Source organism: Cavenderia fasciculata (genome assembly GCF_000203815.1).
Source record: "Cavenderia fasciculata unplaced genomic scaffold Scf_Dfasci-G-p-12c09.r1-3, whole genome shotgun sequence".
NCBI lineage: Eukaryota > Evosea > Eumycetozoa > Acytosteliales > Cavenderiaceae > Cavenderia > Cavenderia fasciculata.
This window is the reverse complement of record NW_004457736.1, coordinates 1,427,058-1,445,949: the sequence shown is the minus strand read 5'-3', so window position 1 is coordinate 1,445,949 and position 18,892 is coordinate 1,427,058. Positions and strand designations below refer to the sequence as shown.

General features: G+C 33.6%; 8 protein-coding genes across 8 annotated transcripts; 4 read left to right on the top strand and 4 right to left on the bottom strand.

Moving 5' to 3' along the window:
- Window positions 1-250: 250 nt before the first annotated feature.
- Window positions 251-5,176, top strand: DFA_06481 (uncharacterized protein; the record flags this gene model as incomplete). The annotated part of the gene is made up of 3 exons (XM_004362125.1): window positions 251-1,965; window positions 2,032-2,827; window positions 2,894-5,176. The coding sequence occupies 3 exons, from the start codon at window positions 251-253 to the stop codon at window positions 5,174-5,176; spliced, it is 4,794 nt and encodes a 1,597-aa protein (XP_004362182.1).
- Window positions 5,177-5,338: 162 nt separating this feature from the next.
- On the bottom strand, window positions 5,339-5,743 carry DFA_06480 (uncharacterized protein; the record flags this gene model as incomplete). The annotated part of the gene is made up of 1 exon (XM_004362124.1): window positions 5,339-5,743. One exon carries the CDS (start codon window positions 5,741-5,743, stop codon window positions 5,339-5,341), a length of 405 nt encoding a protein of 134 aa, XP_004362181.1.
- Window positions 5,744-8,377: 2,634 nt separating this feature from the next.
- DFA_06479 (uncharacterized protein) lies at window positions 8,378-9,582 on the bottom strand (the record flags this gene model as incomplete). Its single annotated transcript, XM_004362123.1, has 3 exons — window positions 8,378-8,805; window positions 8,878-9,510; window positions 9,579-9,582. 3 exons carry the CDS (start codon window positions 9,580-9,582, stop codon window positions 8,378-8,380), a joined length of 1,065 nt encoding a protein of 354 aa, XP_004362180.1.
- Window positions 9,583-10,415: 833 nt separating this feature from the next.
- DFA_06478 (pleckstrin domain-containing protein) lies at window positions 10,416-12,110 on the top strand (the record flags this gene model as incomplete). The annotated part of the gene is made up of 2 exons (XM_004362122.1): window positions 10,416-10,700; window positions 10,776-12,110. 2 exons carry the CDS (start codon window positions 10,416-10,418, stop codon window positions 12,108-12,110), a joined length of 1,620 nt encoding a protein of 539 aa, XP_004362179.1.
- Window positions 12,111-12,806: 696 nt separating this feature from the next.
- Window positions 12,807-14,331, top strand: crlD (G-protein-coupled receptor family protein; the record flags this gene model as incomplete). The annotated part of the gene is made up of 3 exons (XM_004362121.1): window positions 12,807-13,399; window positions 13,482-13,720; window positions 13,790-14,331. The coding sequence occupies 3 exons, from the start codon at window positions 12,807-12,809 to the stop codon at window positions 14,329-14,331; spliced, it is 1,374 nt and encodes a 457-aa protein (XP_004362178.1).
- A 75-nt stretch (window positions 14,332-14,406) lies between these two features.
- On the bottom strand, window positions 14,407-17,116 carry ddx42 (putative RNA helicase; the record flags this gene model as incomplete). Its single annotated transcript, XM_004362120.1, has 4 exons — window positions 14,407-15,195; window positions 15,265-15,595; window positions 15,681-16,405; window positions 16,541-17,116. 4 exons carry the CDS (start codon window positions 17,114-17,116, stop codon window positions 14,407-14,409), a joined length of 2,421 nt encoding a protein of 806 aa, XP_004362177.1.
- A 229-nt stretch (window positions 17,117-17,345) lies between these two features.
- Window positions 17,346-17,732, bottom strand: DFA_06475 (uncharacterized protein; the record flags this gene model as incomplete). The annotated part of the gene is made up of 1 exon (XM_004362119.1): window positions 17,346-17,732. One exon carries the CDS (start codon window positions 17,730-17,732, stop codon window positions 17,346-17,348), a length of 387 nt encoding a protein of 128 aa, XP_004362176.1.
- Window positions 17,733-18,247: 515 nt separating this feature from the next.
- On the top strand, window positions 18,248-18,834 carry DFA_06474 (uncharacterized protein; the record flags this gene model as incomplete). Its single annotated transcript, XM_004362118.1, has 3 exons — window positions 18,248-18,350; window positions 18,478-18,546; window positions 18,770-18,834. The coding sequence occupies 3 exons, from the start codon at window positions 18,248-18,250 to the stop codon at window positions 18,832-18,834; spliced, it is 237 nt and encodes a 78-aa protein (XP_004362175.1).
- Between the last annotated feature and the right edge of the window lie 58 nt (window positions 18,835-18,892).

The following is an 18,892-nucleotide window of genomic DNA, read 5'->3' as shown; positions in this document are numbered from 1 at the left end:
CAGATAAATGAATGGATGGGGAAGAGACACTCTGAGTGATTCAATCATTTTCTATGTGATGAGATTGTGAGTAGAGTAGTAGCTACTACTTTCTATGCCCTCACTCTCTTTCTCCTCCACCTTAATCATTATATAATCAATCTAAATCAAATACATCTCTTTCTCTCTCTCTCTCTCTCTTTCTCTTTCTATCTTATTCTTTTAGTATTTTTTTTCTTCTTGAAAAAGAATACAAAAAAAAAAGAGAAGGATGTTTCTAAATTGGATTAAACAAAAGACATCCTCAGTTGGAACAAAGAGGACTGTATTTAGTGACCTACCAGACAGTATCAACAACAGTGACTCTGACACTGAAAAGGCTGGAGGTGGATGGGAAAAGTATGATGGTGAACATCAACAACAACAACAACAACCAAACTATGTCGATGAAATGTACTCGGCTGCCAGCAATGTCAACATCAACGACACCAAACAACGACAACAACAACTACACCAATTCAAAGAGAAAATCATCATCCCAAAACAAGTTGACGAGTTTAAGAATGCTGTCAACGATCCTCTTCAACATCAACATGAATACATTAATATTACAAGTAATAGTAGTAATAATAGTAATAATAATAGTGTAAATGGTGGTGGTGGTAGAAATGTTTACAAGTGGAGTCAAAGTGATGATGACGATGATGATGTAGACGAACATAATAGTGGTGATGAAGAATACGATCATTATATGGAAGGTGATTGGGATGATCGTTTGTATTACAGTACTGCCGGTGAAGGAGGAAATGACGGTGGTGACGGAGACGGATACGATTACCAACACCAACAACAAAGAAACAACAAAACAATCATTACAAAGAGTATTCATACAACTACCATCAACTTTATCATCAAGATGGTGTGTATTGTATTGATGATTGCTTATTTCCTTGTCACGTCGTACATGTACTTTTACGGTGGCCGTCTCTACTTTTTCCCATCGCATATTAGTGAACTCAACACTGACTATCTCTTGGCATACTCGAGTTTTGATGTCCTGCTAGTATGCTATGCAACCTGCTTCTTTTGGTATATCATGATTACTACCGACCGTTTCCTCTACTACTTTATCGCCTACTTTAACAGTGTGGTGGCGTTGGCCTATCTCGTGCTCAAGGCTGTCTTTGCAATCCCCGCACTTCAAAAGTTTGAGCCGTCAGTCTACATTCCCGACGGTCATCCGGTACTCGACCCCGTAAAGCGTGAGATGACACTTGTTTGCATCACCAACTCGTTGGCCATGACCTCCCTCTTTTTGGCACTCAATGTGTACCCTCTGTACGTCTCGTTCAAGCAGTACCGCAAGGACAAGCGTCTCTCCCAACGTCCGTCGTCACCTATCGCCGGTCACCGCATCGTCGATTTTATCATCCCCGAGTGGCCCATCATCCTCGTCTTGGTCGTCGCTCTCACCGTCTGTGCCATCGCGTCGCTCATCACACCCTACTTGATCAGCCATCTCATCGATGCCATTGCCTCGGACCGAAACGTTCATCGTCTCGACGGTGTCACCAAGTCACTTGCCATATGTCTGGTCGTCGAGTGGGTTGCTCGTATCCTTCGTACCTGGATCTCACTCCTACTCAGTAAAAGAATAGTATCTCGTATTGACAATGTATTCGCTGCTCTAGAATGTGCCCGTGATAGAATCTATAAAGTTGGTAGTTATTATAATATTGAAAATATTAATAATAATAATCAAAATAATAATAATAATAATATTGATAATAATAATAATAATAATAATGGACGTAATCGATCAAATGATGATAGATTGCCAACCATTCTAAATGAAAAGGTTACAAAACAAAAAAAAGAAAAAGAGTATCAAATGCAAATGTTGGAAGCAGCCATTAAACAAGTATCTGTCACTATTACCAATACAATTCAAATCATTGGTTCCATTGTTGAATTGTTTTTTATAAAGTATGTAATAATCCACCTCATATTGTATTTAAACTAAATATTAATATTATATTTTTCTATTCTTAGCTGGCATTTAACTTTATTCATGTCAATTAGTATTCCAGCTATTATTTTGGGTGTGTTGATTTATAGTTCAATGAATAGACTGATTTCAAGAGCAGCAATCAATTCCATTAAAGCCAAAGTGATTATTTTACTTCCTGGTCAATGGAAGGCTAGTATGGATCAACACCAATCAGAGTTTTCTTCATTCTCTCAATCTTATCCAAACAAGCTACCAAACTCAAATGAACCATCTCCACTACGTCCAACTGCATGGCCAACTTCTGATAATTCAAGTTCAACCACCAATGTCAAGGACGACGGTACAACAGGTGAATCTCCAATGTATCCAACTGCATGGCCAACTTCTGATAATTCAAGTGGCGCACAAAATCGTACTATTGGAGTAGGGTCAGGTACATCTCCAATGTATCCAACTGCTTGGCCAACTGCTGATAATCCAACCATTTCAACAAGTACCACTACAAATGAAGATCGTCATGACTTGCCTGTTATTCAACCATCCAATACATCAAACATGAATCAGAATATTTTCTCTTCCTCAAAATCAAAATTGGGTGATCTTTATAAACAACCATTCCAACAACAACAACAACAAGAACAACAAGAACAACCATTACCTGATATACAAATTATTCCTGCTGATGGTGCTGGTGCTGGTAGCGGTAGTAACTCTCAACAACAACAACAACAACCAATTCAATTAAATCCAACTACATTTATGAAAAAAGTAGCTACATTGATTGAAAATCTATTTGGTGAATCATCTCAATTTGTTTGTCAATTATTAATGGTATCAGTAAGTAGTGTATAATATTATTATTTTTAAAAAAGTATCTAACTTTTATTTACTTATTTATTTTAGATTGCATATATTGGAGCATATCAAGTTTGGAATAAAGTAATTACACTTGGTACATTACTTAAATTCTTTTTGTATCTTATCAGAGCATTTGTATCACTTAAATCACTCGGTGATGGATTCCCTATCCTTCTACGTGGTGCCACTGCAGCTGATAAATTACTCAAAGGAATAGATTCAATTTCCAAATCAATTGAAATGGCTCCATCTGCCATTAGAGAAAACAATAATAATAATAATAGCGGTAGTGGTGGTAATGACGGAAATGGCAATCAAAGTTATCAAATTACCATTATTCCACCTGCTTTTATTCCAGATGGAACCAACTCTTCTGGTATTGTTGTACCTGTAAATTTTAGTACAATTGTTACAAATAGTAGTGCTACTAGTGGTATTCTTCCTACATCAAACAACATGATGTCATCGTATCAGTCCTACTCTAATACAAAAGGTATGGGTGATAATATATCAGACTTTACACGTGACAGTTTTGATGCAAAGTTATCACCCAAGGATATCTTTGAAGGTATTTCCAAGCCAAAGAATATTGCTCCCCAAGAGGCACTAGATGATCTATCAAAGTTTGCCAAAGACAAGATTGATAACTCAGATCAAGTATCAGGACAACAGCAACAACAACAACAACCACAATCATTTTATGAAAGAGTAACAAATGCAGCCAAATCCATTCAAGGTCAATTTTCAAATTCAAATGCAAAGAAGGAATTGGATAGTTTGTTTGACCAAGCTGAAGAGACTGCCAAAGAGTTAGCTCAAGATACTCAAGAAGCTGCAAATGACCTTTCAAATGTCGCTACCAATACACTTGAACAAGCCAAGGAAATTACCAATGAAATAGTTCAAGATACTCAAGAGGCTGCTAATGACCTTTCAAACGTCACTTCCAATACTTTCGAACAAGCTAAAGAGACTGTCAACAATGCCAAAGATATTGTTCAAGAGAATGTAACAGATATTTCAAATGTCACTGCCAATACACTTGAACAAGCCAAGGAGACAGTCAATAATGCCAAGGATATTGTTCAAGAGAATGTAACGGATATTTCAAATGTAACATTTAATCAAGCTAAAGAGACTGTCAATAATGCCAAGGAGATTGCTCAAGAGACTAGAAAGGATATTTCAAATGTCACTACCAACACATTTGAACAAGCTAAAGAGACTGCCAAAGATATTTCAAATGCCTCAAAAGATCAAATTGGACATGCATCAAGTGCTGTCAAAGATAGTTTTAGTTCATTTGGAAATGTACTTTCAAATAATACTACAGGTGGGATTACAACTGGAGCAGGAAGCAAGAGTTCCGGTGGTCTATTTGGTGGTTTGATTTCAAACTTGACAAGTTCAATTTCAAATAATTTTAGCACTCCACAACAACAACAATCAATTGATTTTAATAATAATCAACAATATATTCCAATTGTTGATAATAATAATAATAATAATTCAACAAATACCTCAACCTCTACAACTACAACTACTACAAGTCAACAACAAGGACATAAAAAGAGTGGTAGTGGTGGAGAAGATTTATTTAATCTTGGAGGTAATATTGGTGGAGTTGGAGGAAATGTATCGATTGGAAATCCATTTGCTGGTGGTAAATTGTTAAATGTGAGTGGTAATCTTAATCCATTCAACCAAGCTGCAGCCAACAAGGTTAGTGGTGGAAGTCTCTTTGGTCTAAGTGGTAATGTTTCTGGAGTTGGTGGTGCCAAGGTTAATGTCGGTAATATATCCACATCAAATCCATTTGAACAAAAGAATAAGCAACTACAACAAGATAATGCCGCTCATTCTCAAGAATCATCCAAGGATCATCATGATTCCTCGTTAAAGACTAGTGGTGGGTGGTCAGGAAAATTAAATATTGGTAATCCATTCTCTCACCACGGTGACGGAGGAGAAAAGAGTCTATTACAAGTTAGTGGTGGAATAAACTTTGGTGGAAGCAACAATAATAATGATGATATCAATGAAGAATCAATAGATGAACCAATTGTTACAACTACCACCAGTACCACTAGTACAACTAGTACAAGTACTAGCAATAGTAATAGTAATACACCAACATTTGGATCACTAAACTTTAATGTAAATACCAACAATCAATCAAGAAGTAGTGGTGGAATATTTGGAACTGCAGCTGGAATTATAAACTCTAGTGGTAGTAGTGGTGGTAATGCTGGTGATTCCCAAGGTGGAGTAGGTTCTGATTCATTTATTAAAATCAACAAAAACAAACCTGCAAAAAAACGTAAATAATTATAGAGTCAGTCTATTTAACTTTTATTTTTTATTCAAGAAAGAAAACAAATATATACATATATAGAAAAAAAAAAAAAAGAAATAAAACATTTATAATATAATAATTAATTTTTTAATATATATAATTTGTTGTTTATTAGATTATTTTTATTTAATTAATTAATTTGTTGGTTGTTGAGCTTTTAATTTATCATGAATTTCCTTTGCACGATTATTAAAAGCGGCAGCCTTTTCTTTTCTTTCGTTTAGATATTCTTCTCTATTATTTTCAGCTTGATCCAAGTTTTCTAAAAATTCCTTTTTCTTTTCCTTTGTTTCTTCTTTGTCCTTGGCTGCAGTTGAATGGGTGACATCTTTGGAGTGTTGATAATCCTCTCCAGCTTTTTCAGAGACCAAATTCATCTTTAGGTCATGAACTCTACTTCCTTGTTCCTCTCGCTTTAATTCTGTCCATTCATCACATTGAACTGGGTCAAAAAGATGTTCAACGCTTTTTGGTGGTTTAGCATTGTCATTCTTTTTAAAATCTACTTCGAAAACATTATTATTATTATTCTTTTCCATTTTTAATATCTGTTTTATTATTCTATAACTTTTTAAAAAATATTAAAAAAAACTCTCATTCTTTTTCTTTCAACAAGATAGAAAATATCCAACTATTTTTTTCTCATGAACAACAATTCCAAAAATGGAAATTTTTTAATTATTACTCCCCAATTTCAATTTTCCCTTTCAATTATATTAGATTCCAACAAAGGAAAAATTTGATAGATAGATAGATAGTAAACTTTTAAATATTATATAATATAATATTCATTCATTCATTTTTGAAATGAGTGTTGCAATTGATCAATCACTGGTCTCTCACAAATGATTATTTCTATTGAGTTAAGTTTGCCCAAACTACTAATATCAGATCCTTTCGGTAAAAAAAGGCAATAAAAAATAAACAGTCACCAGATTGTAATTTAATTGGTTAATATTTGTACAACCTCCATCCTCATCCCATCGATAAGAATTAGATCTGTGACCTGTGAAAATTAAAAATAACATCAACAACAATATTGTTATATAAATTTGTAATCCTATCCTTCCCTACCACCTAAATAAATAACCAAATTAAACATTAGCCTATTTTATTCATTTTTAATAAGGCCTGTGGGTCCAAAGATGGAATTACGTTCAATCTCCACCAATGGTTTGAGCTCTCTATCTTATTCGTGCACCGGATTTGGGGCTTTTTCCAAAACGATGTTTTCCTTTTTTGGTCCCCCAATTCGAAAACGTGGTAGGAGGGCAAGAGGTTTGGATACGAACGAGCTAGCGAGGAGGGGGTGGTGATATTTATTTAAATGTGGCATATTACATTCATAAATATTATATTAAAAAATATGTGGTGGCTGGTTGGGGTTTGGGAGACGAGATTGAGAGATTTCATTAGATTCAAAAAAGAATGGAATGACAATGGAGTCAATCTATCTTGCGCAATCGATACAACTCGACACTTATATAGGATTTAGTGTGATAGATCGACTCGATGACATTCCCCTTCTTTTGATGTGGTGCAGTTGGGAGTGGGTAGGTAGAAGGGGAGGATGGGGGTTGAACACACTGTTGCATGGTTGATGATGCGAGTGGCGACGAACATCCCTTCAATCTTGACCGCTTGAGCTTGGGGGTGGTGAGTGAGTGTATGTGCGATATATAGAGAGAGGTATATTATTGTATTATATTGTATTGTTGTCGGTATCAACAATAAACGTATTTATTCATTCTTTCTTTTACTTGACCATTTTTAATAAGTGATATCAGATCCATCTTTAATTCTCTCCTTTTCTATTCCTCCTCAGGGTTGTGTAAATAATTTAATGTATGTTCTCTCTATCTCTCTCTTTATCTTGTCTATCTACCTCCTCCTTACCTTTTTCAATATTGTTGATATAATAATCATAATAATACAATAGTGTGAGTGCGTGGTGGTTATATTTAAATTGTTGCAACAACACCCCTAGCTAGCTCGATTCACACAAAAACAATTCAACAACACACAACACACCTTGAAAAAAATACTCTTTGGATAATATTGTTGTGTTGATCTAGTTGGATCTTCCTTTGCCATCTCACTCTCTATCACTATCGATGCTGATGCTTGCTGCTAGCTGCTACTGTTGTTGTTGTTAGCAATACCCAGCTTGCTGCTGCTGCAAAAGCAAACAATAATAATATTAAATATTTGAAACACTAATTGTTGTCGTAGTTGTAGCAGTAGTGTAGAGCTCGCCATTTAGTAGTGCATATTTTTAAATTTATAAATATATATATATAACTTCTCCATTATCATACTCCTACTCCTACACCTAGTCTAAATAAAACTATTATAATATTTCCAAATTATTAATTCCATTCCAATTCCAACAGTTTTGACCAAAACCACCATCAATCAAAGTTCTTCAACTTTTAGATAAGAAACAACTAATATCATCATCATCATCGTCATCATATCAAACACATTTTTTGAAAATCAAAAAACTCCATTAGGTAACTATATCTACATCAACATAAATATCCCTATCCAATCCAAAACTAACTAATTTGTCTTTTTCTTTTTTTTTTTTAAAGGTTAACAATGTCATTTACTAGTTCGCATTTATATAATTTTAGTAGTAGTCGGGCATCCAGGTATTTTAATGACCCTACCTGTAGATCAAGTATTGGTGATACTTTGCCGGTTCTTCCATTCTACACATCCAATATGTTTGTCACTTTAGATTATCCCGACATGGAATCTTCGGTCCCCAAAATACTAAATAATTACAATGTTATTGTCACTGACCAAATCAATTATAATTCATCTCCCAATTCAAACAGATAATAATAATTAATATTTAATAATAATAATAATAGATAGATAGATAGAGAGACAGATAGTCAATCAATAAGAATATATTCGAACTATATCAAACAACAAATTCATATCAATTTTTTTAATATTGTACAGAAGATTTTAGAATCATATATATAATTCATTTTAATATCCTTCCCAATCCAACTCCCTCCCCTCCCATTAATTAATTTATTTTGTAAATTTCCCTTAAACCAACCAAACCCAAACCTTATTTATTTTAATAAACCCAATTTCCTACACAAAAGGTTATTCATTGCCTTTTTTAAATTTCCAAATGTATTTTAATTTTTCCATTACAAGTATTTATTTGAAGAATTTGATTCAAATTTAGAATTTAAATATTTTGCATTAACAACAATATTATTTAAATGATTTTTATCAATTCCACCAACTTCCATTTGTTTATCTCTATTCCATTCTCTTGATGGTGTCGATGAAGATGATGACTTTTTATCATTCTTTTTGTCTTTATGCATTTCCATTAGTGATTTTGATCTATTCCTGTCATTGTATGATTTCATTTGTTCTTCAATTTCCTTTTCTTTGTTTTTTCTAAATATCTCTTGTGACTCTTCTTTAGAGTATTTACCTCTTGACGATGATGTCATTTCATTTGCTTTTCTTTTTTCTTGTTCTTCTCTTGTCTCTGTCCATGAACTTGTATCAGTTTTATTTAAACTAACATTTGAATTACTACTAAACTTTCTATTTTGTAATTGTGCTAAAATTAAAAATGAAATAAATAAATATTAGTATCTTTTTTAATACTTTAATATCATTCTATACTACATACATCCAACTTTTCTATCAGTAGGGATTGATTTCATCCAATCTTCTCTTATAATATCACCATTTTTATCTACTTTTAATTGTTGTTTGTCATCACCAGTGTTTGAATTGTCTTGTGATCTTAACCTAGACCATTGTTCTTTAATTTCATCGTCATCTTCATCATTGTCTTCATCGTCATCGTCATCATCGTCGTCATTATTTGATTGTGGTCTAGATGGACCTATAGAAGGTCCCATTGGTCGTGATGGACCAACAGATCGAGATGGTCCGACTGATGGTCCAACCGACCGAGATGGTCCAACAGAGGGACCTACGTGTCTGCTACTATTTTCTTTAACTATGTCTTTGTTCTTAAGAGTATCATCATCATCATCATCATCCAATGATAAACTAGGACCCATTACTCTTTTTGTTGGTCTTTCAACAGTTGGTATACTGTTGTTGTCGTTTTCATCATCCCCACTATTTAATGATGGTCCATAAGTTCTCTTCTTTGGTTCTTGGGATGTCACTGTTGTTGTTGTTGTTGTTGTTGTTGATACAGCAGTTGGTTTAACATCATCATCATCGTTCTCTTTCTTGTTAGTTGTAGAAGAAGAAGGAGGAGGAGGTCTTGAAGGTCCAATAAACTCACCTATATATTTAGTTCGTCTGTTAGATTTCTTCGTTATTAACAGTAGTCATGTGATAGAACATACATACTCATTTTATATATCTATATTTGAATATTAATAATAATAATAATAATAAAAACTCAAGAGGAATTCGAAATAAAAAGAAGTGCCTCTTTAATTTTTTTTTCATATTTTTATTGTGTCTGTGAGAGAGATATATCTTAAGATGACATACAAATAATTTAGTAATTACTACTAGTATAGTTATAGTTAATCAGATAAGATAAGATAAGATATTTATGGTGTTTAACCGACACGTCCATCATGATCGTCATTCTTTGTACTGACGGTCGAAAAACAAAAGGCATGATCGTTGGGCTCGGCGAATAGTCGGTGCATGGATACTTATTCGCATCGAACTTTATGTGAACGAACCACCATTTCTAGATATTTTCGAGTTTTTTTTAAACTTTTGGGTAGAGTTGGATATTTTCTTGATCGCATCTTTCAGTCTCTCGATAATGACAAAGAATCAACAATAAACATAAATCTCTCTCTATTTCCGTTCACACAACCATCGCAAACTGTTTAAGGGTGAGAGAATCATCATCGTTGTTGGCCCTCTTCTTCGCACTGTCATACATACTAGTAAAACTTCTCGATTATTTCTTATTATTGTTTGTTTCACTAGTGCACATTTATTTATATAACTAGAATTAGGTAGGTAAGATAAGCCCTTATTTATAGTTTTCCGACAGCTCTGCACACTGTTTCTCATATGAGAAATCAGATCGAATCACACTTTAATTTAGTTTACAATATATATATATCAATCATTTCTGACACTTTTGTAACTTTTTTATATTATCTATTTATATAATTTTAGTGATTTAGAGAGTTATCTGCAGTTAACTGTTAATTAATCATGGACGGTCAATTAAAACAAGAATTGGTTGATTTAACCAAAGCGGTGTTGGCCACTTTTACAAAGGAATACACCAAGGCCTACACGATAGAATTGGTCAAAAAGGCATCCAAGGATTCCCAAAAAGAACCGAAACCATGGCAATTAGAGAAACGAAAGGACAAGGACACTTCTGATCGTTTCACAGGTCACCTTACCAAAGAAGGTGTAGTCAGAAAGAGTTGGAAAAAGAGATATTTCATCGTCAAACATGATTACTCTGTTGAATATTATGAAAATGAAGCTGTATGTAGTAAAAATGTATAATTAATAGCATAATTAATTTCAAACTATGTTTTAACACACTTTTACTTTTTTTAGAAATTAATTAAACCAAAAGGAGTAATGAATTTAGCAGGATATAGAGTAGAAACTGATCCAAATAGAGGAATAATGCAAAGATTAAAGGTATTGGCTGAAAAGATGAAGATTGATTTGAGTGCCATCCCCAAGCCAAAAGAGTATCCACCTCTGACGATTGAACTCTACCATTCGTATCGTCGTATCTACTATTTGACGGCCGACTCGCAAAAAGAGTTTGACGACTGGGTCGAGATTTTCCAAGGGTGTTGTCGTAACGCTTGGGGCTTTAAGAATAGAGACAAGGTGCATGTGGCTGCCTTTGGCGTGGCTGTGCGTAATACACGTTGGTCGTTGGGTCGTTGGGGCTGGTGGGGCTGGGGTGGATCCGAGACACAGGTGCTCTGCGACATTATCGCCGACGAGGTAGAGTATGATATTCTTGGACGAGCATTGTGTGGTCTACCCAACGTACCATACTTTATCCGTAACTTTATGCGTAACAAGTTGATGACGTTGATTGACGGTATTATATCGTCAGCTGTCAGTCCAGCCTGGATCGCAATGGACAAGACAGTTGGAGAGGTACGTCCACAGGCTGAACCCAAGATCAAAGACCAAATCGAGCCCATTGCCAAGTTGCAACACGAGATGCTTGTCAAGATGAAGGATTCGGTGATGGGTGTCCTCGAACCAGCTCTTCGCGAACACGTCACCCCACATCTTGCCAAGATTGTCGGCAAGGAGGTGCAAGACCCCATCGAAGGTGGGTTTGGCAAGGCACTCACCATCTGGGACGACAAGGTATCCGAGTACAAGGGCGAAGGTAACGACAAGAGCTTCGCCGAGTTGCGTCGTTATCCACACTACTACTGGCCCATGGAACCTGCCCAAAAGCATATCTGGGGTATGTACGATTTCCTCACTACTCTCTACAATGTGTTCCCCGATTTTTGGGCATCCACCATTACCTATCACATTCGTGGAAAGATCGTCACCATCTCGGACAATGCATGCTACACTTTTGAAAAGGATGTCAAAGAGAATGGCGCCTCACTCGATCTTGCCGCTAGCAAGACACGTACACAAGAAAAACTATTCCACGATGCCAATATCCAACAACGTCGTCAAATCCACTACGTCGTACGTTCGGTCATCAAACCAACTTTAATGAAGATTGTCAATCCCCTTGTCAAGCCAATTCTCTCTACTCTCCAAGCTGTCATTCCTCAATCAATGACCGACTTTTTCGATATGGACGATATGTTTAACCAAATTGTCGATGGTGTCTTGGCAGATGCTACCGATGCTGCAATGGGTGTTGAACACATTCATGTTAATCAACAACAAGAATAAGTAAACATAAGTAAAATCAACCAAACACAAACAACTAAATATAAATCATATTAGTAATATTAATAATAATAATAATAATATCAAAGTAAAGTAAATTCATCTAGATAAGATATACACATACATCAAATAATTAAAAATAGAATAAATAAACAATGAATCGACCGACCGTTACAAATATATAAATAGAGCGATCAATATATTCAAAAAACCGAACTTCTACCCTTTATTGAGTTTTCGTTGTACTTTGCCAAAAGCGCGAATTCCGCCAGTGCTTCGAAAGTCAACCTATCGAAGCTGGTAATTTAGAGTGGTTATTGGGGTCAGTGAACTCGTAACTAATCACAATCATTATTACATTCTCCCCGTTACCACCATCATTCTTATCTTGTCTTTTTCACAGGCATCATCATCATCATCACAAACATCACATAATCAAGCTTTGTTGTTGTTTATTTGTTTATTATTATTATTATAAGTTTAGTTTGATGTATAATTATTTATTAAATTACAAGTACAATATAATATAGTATTAGTATAGTTAGTACAGTATAGTATAGAAGAACAATGTTAGACTGTAAATTAACAATAGAGGAAAGGATAAATCAATCCTATGGAGGGATCATATCTTCATCTCTATCTATATTGGGGTCTATAGGCACGATCATTTTCATTCTTTATAACAATCACAAACATAAAATGGCGGTAGCTGCATCGGTAGCAGCTGCAAACAAACATACTAGTAATAGTAAGAATATGTCAGAGTTTAGATACAATTCAATCACTTCACCGCACACTGATATACCAACATCGACATCAACATCAATCACAGACCCATCAACCAACCTATCAACTAGTCCATTAAATTCACCTCCATTATCACCATCACAATCACCAAATAATAGTTGGAGTGATTATAAACAATTTAAAGATATAATCAAACCTTCTTCAACGTCTTCAACGTCAACAACTCCAACTTCAACATTATTAAAAAATACAAATATAACAAGAAAATCAACAACAAGTGGAAACAATTCAACCAAAGATCGTCTAAGTAAATTTGTATTGCATCTTGCAATTAGTGACTTTTTGGCAGCACTCTTTGTACTAGTGTCACGTATCATGTTGGCTAAATTTGACAATGACTTTATTAAATCACCTGATCGAGTAGTTAGAAACCCTGGTCTTTCATTTTGTACTCTAAGTTCTGGATTGGTTGGATTCGCATTCTTGTCTTCTCTTTTATGGACATTATCAATTTCAATTAATATTTATCGTTTATTTTCAAATTTGTAAGTAAAAAGTAATAAATAACATACAAGTTGTATAATATATATATTTAATATATTAATTAATTTATATTTTCTATTTTAGTAAAAAGAGATCATTTTATATTTATTATGTAGTTTGTTGGATAATACCATTCTTATTTGGAATTGGAATGATGGCAACATCAGATATAACAACAGAGGATGAATTATCGTGGTGTACAATCAATCGATTATCAATGTTGTTTTTATTCTATATTCCAATGGTTGGTTCAGTTATATTATCAATTATTTTCACATTTAAAATTAAATCTAGGTTCAAAACATTAAGTTTATCTTTATCAAGTAAGGAAATATAAAGATAGATAGATGATAGCAAATAATTAATATTATTTATTATTTATTTATTTTTAGAGGTTACAATTACAAATTTAAAGACAAAGATTATAAATAGATTAAATTTATTTACCATTGTATTTATTATTTGTTGGAGTATGAGTATTATCAATTTTGGAGCAATGTTGATCAACAAATGCCAAAACTATTATCTTGGGTTTTTTGCTATATCACTTTCACCTTTGCAAGGATTCCTCAACTTTTTATGTTATGCATACTCTAATTTGGATATTATACGTGCATTATTCACTTCAATCAAACAACAATACTTTGTAAAATCACAACAGAAAAAAGAAAATACCTCAAGACCACCAATGGTCCACAACGATTCATTCCACAGTCTATCGAGTAGTACTGGAGGTTCAATAAGAAATTTTGCAAAGTTTAATTTATTTTCAAAGACTCCCTCCAATTTAAACTCATTAGAAACAGAAACAACATCCCTACTTTCAAATTCTTATAATAATAATAACAATAGTAATAATCCATCAGCTTCTTCATCCTTTGATCAAACAAATCTATTGTCTGAAGGACAGGAATTAAAGAATGGAATTAATTAACTTAATTTATAAAATATCAAAAACACCAACAAACATTTGTTGTTGTTGTTGAAGTAAAGATAGTCCGATTTATTTTTAATCAAAATATTTGGTATCTTCTTCATTCCTATCAAAAGTAGTACTAGCTCTAACAAATCCTTTTGGTGCGTTATTATTTGATCTAAAATTATTATTATTATTCGTATTATTTTGTTGTTGTTGATTATTATCTGTATTTCTACCAAAACCAATACCAGTACCTCTTCCTCTACCTCTGCCTCTTCCTCCACCTCTTCCACCACCTCTTCCTCCACCTCTTCCTCTTCCACCACCTCTATCACTACTATTATTTCCACCTCTTTCTCTTTTAAAATGAGGATTATTCATTGCAACGGTAATTAATTCTGGTGGTACGTTTTGATTTGCTTCTTCTAAATGTCTAACCAAATCTGCTGAAAAGTGGGTATCTTTTGGAGTGATTAAAGTGTGAGCTGTACCTTGAGTGCCAGCTCTTCCAGTTCTACCAACACGATGAGTATGTGAATCAATATCTCTAGAAACATCGAAATTGACAACATTTTTAATAAGTGAAATATCCAAACCACGAGCTGCAACATCGGTAGCAACAAGAATGGGAACTGTTCCCGATTTGAATCGACTGATAATCTGCGTTCTCTCTTGTTGATCCTTGTCACCATGAATACCATCTGCTAAAAATCCAAACTTTAAAAGATTGGTTGAAAGTTGTTCTACTGCCACCTTTGTACTAACAAATATCACCACATTTCCTTCAGTCAACATTAATGGTAACGTTTCAGTTAACCATCCCCATTTCTCTCCATCACTTGGTAATACTTTAACAAATTGTTTAATATCTTGATTTGCCTAAAAAGATAAGAAAGAACAGATTAGTTTAAATATTTTAACAATACTCTTCTTCACTATATTACTTACAGAACCAGAATTACCAATTGAAATTCTAATTGGATCAGTTAAAATGTTTCTTGCCAATTGTTCAATGGCATTTGGAAAGGTTGCAGAGAATAATAAAGTTTGACGATCCGGTCTGATTTGTCCAATGATTGATTGTACCTGTGGTTCAAAACCCATGTCAAACATTCTATCTGCTTCATCCAATACTAAAAAGGTACATCGATTCATTTTAGTTGCCTTTAATTTAATCATATCAATGATTCTGCCAGGTGTTCCAACCAATATTTCACATCCAGCTTTTAATTCTCTACATTGTAATAATTTTGTTACTCCACCATAAACTACTGTAGTTCTAAAAAGTAAAAGAAAATATTAAATAAATTGAAAATATTTTTATAAATATATTAATATATTTATATATATAGTACTTTACTTACTTGATTTTGTAAGGTTTAGCAAATTTTTGAGTTTCCATATAGATTTGATGAGCCAATTCACGAGTTGGAGAGACAAATACGGCGATTGGACCATCACCTTTTTCAAGATATGGTTGATTCATTATATGAACGATGGCAGGCCAAATAAAGGATGCTGTTTTACCAGATCCCGTTTTAGCAATAGCTATTAAATCACGACCAGACAATGCAATAGGTACAGCCTGCTTTTGAATAGAGGTTGGAGTTTCATAACCTTGTTTTTGGATGGATTGGATCATAATGTCATCGAATCCAATATGTCCAAATCCAGTAATGGGATTAATGAGATCATTGCCAGTTGCACGAATATCCAAGTCACGACGTAACTGAAATACTCTTTCTGGTGTCAATGCGCTAATCTCTGCATGCTCCTCATAGAAACATTTATCAAATTCTTCGTATTCAATCTTGCTATGATCCAATGCTGCCAATGGTTCTATAATACGTTTCTTTTTAATTGATGATGATTTCTTATCGTCGTCATCTGAATCGTCATCATTATCTTGTAATAAATTGATATCAAAATCTTCATCATCATCATCTTTTAAAAGATCATCACTGTTGTCTTTACTATTATTATTATTGGTTGTTTGATTATTTTGTTGTTGTTGTTGATGTTCTTTTCTAGCTTTATAATATTTCTCTTCATCATCTTCTTCATCGATATCATCTCTTTTAGCTGCATTCTAGAAAGAAGAAGAAGAAGAGAATATTCAAGTAATATATATGATATAAAAAGAAAGAAAAGAATTGGTTTAATGTTCCTTAAACGATTTGGTTCCTCTTCCTCTTTACGAATAGAGATAAATAAGAGATATTACTTTTTGGGAAGGAGGTTCTGTATTTTCCTTTTCTACTTGTTTCTGTACACCCATCATAAATGCATCTAATGGATCAACATCATCATCATCTTCTTCAGCACTTGAATTGGATGGTTTGTTGTTGTTGTTGACAAAAGAAGAAGGAGGAGGTGGTGGTGGAGGATTCGATTGGTTCATCATCGACTGGGACAAAGAAGGATTAAATGACATTGGTTTTGGAGGTGGCTTATGAATGATACCATCATCATCATTTGTATTAAACATAGATGCAACTGTTGCAGCTGGTTTCTTTCCAAATCCAAATAAAGTCTTTACACTACTACCAGCAGCTACTGCTGATGGCTTGGCAGGTGCTAAATTAAATGACATTGGTTTTATACTTGTTATAGGTTGTACTATATTACTACTACTAATAACAGTAGCAGTCATATCCTCACCATCAACCTTTTGTTTCTTTATCTGTGATGGTTGTTGAACTATTGTTGTTTGTTGAAAGTTGAATTGTATTTTAGGTTGTTGTTGTTGTCCTTCATTATTATTATTATTATTATTATCTAAAGGATTAATTCTCTTCATTTTTAATCCTATCTTATCCTATTCTATAATCATTCAATAAGAAGATAATTATGTATTGTTTGATTACTTTTGAACAAAGAACATCAATAATATTTTTTTTGTCGTTTTGTCTCAGAGCTGAAGAGTTGGTGTGAGCTCACTTCATTGTTATTGTGAATAATTTGATTTAATATAATTTATTAAATGAAAGGATTAATCAAGAAAGGGATGGAATGGAATGATTCAGTTGTTAATTAACATTGACGGTAACAGAGTACTCGAAAATACATAGTCTGGGAGGAGCACAAGTTCCAATAGAATCAATGTAATAGGATCTTGGACCATGATCGGCTCTGAATACGGTTTCAACGAAATCGCTTTGTGATTGACTAGACAATACGGTTAATCCATCAGACTCTGGTGCAGAGTATTTAACTCGTCCATTGATTTGATCGAGTCGTACTTGGATGATGTCACCTCTATTCACTTGAATGTGTTTAAGGTTATCTTCGAGACCAAGAGTAATATGATTCAAAGTGGATGCATCAACTCCTCCTCTAGATATAGGAGAACAAAAGAAGAAGAAGAAACCAATCACCAATAGTGATAGAGTAACAGTTCTGGATTGTAACTTCATTTTTTAAACTATGATGAAGGTTAACTTAATTAATTAATTAATTTGAAGTCAAGGTATTCATTCATTTATAAACAAATAGAAGGAGGGAGGAAGAGGAGGAGGAGGAGGAGGAGGAGGAGGAGGAAGAGGAGGAAGATAGATGGGTAATTAAAGTTAACTGTATACAATATTACTTTTAATTAAGATTTCCCAATCATATTCCTATATTGATGAAATATTCTTATTCTCTTTTTTGAAATGAATACGTCTCACTTTCTTTCTACTTTTTTTTTGTTAATCTATTTCGTCATCTATCTTCTAGACTACCCAATGTCACACTTTCAACGTTGACGCGTTCACATCATATGGAAGAAATATTGTCTTACAATATAAATAATACTTGTGATTGGGATGATTTTTTTTTTTTTTTTCGTTTTCAAAACTCACTGCAATTAAGTATGATCATTGCATAGAGTAGTAGAAGAGTAGTAGTCAAGTTACAGTTTGATTTTATATATATATAGATATCGATCAAGATGGTATTCAGAAATTTAATAGGTAACCTTACTCCAAAGATGGGTAACAAGAATTACTACAAGGGTAGAGGTGTAAGAAACGTTGGTACCATTTCGTCTACTGGTATGTTGTTTGTTTATTGATGGATGATCGATGTTATACATCAGATCACATATGTATCAATCAATAGATAAATATATAACTAATGATCATTATTATTACTATTCTACTATTTCGATATACTTTATAGCTCGTTTCAAAGTAGAACAAAGCAAAGTACAAATAATCAATGCTCCAGATCTTACAGATTGCGATGTAGGTATTCATTAATACTTCTCGGTCAACCTCTCAATCATAATACTATCGATTGATCAATCACTATATAGTGATTGGCAGACAGATTGAAAGATAGATATAAATCACGAATCTAATAATAATACTAATAATAATAATAATACTAACTATCAAATCAATCACATCAACCATCGATGTAATATAGCTTAAACCATATGTATCAAGACATTATTATTTTAATTCACCAGAAGAAGTCAAAGAAATACAAGATACCAAGAGACAACAAAGACAAAAGAAATTAGAACAACTTTAAAACATAGAATCGAATACCTTTTTTACAATATATATAAATTAACGCTTAAACCCAAAAC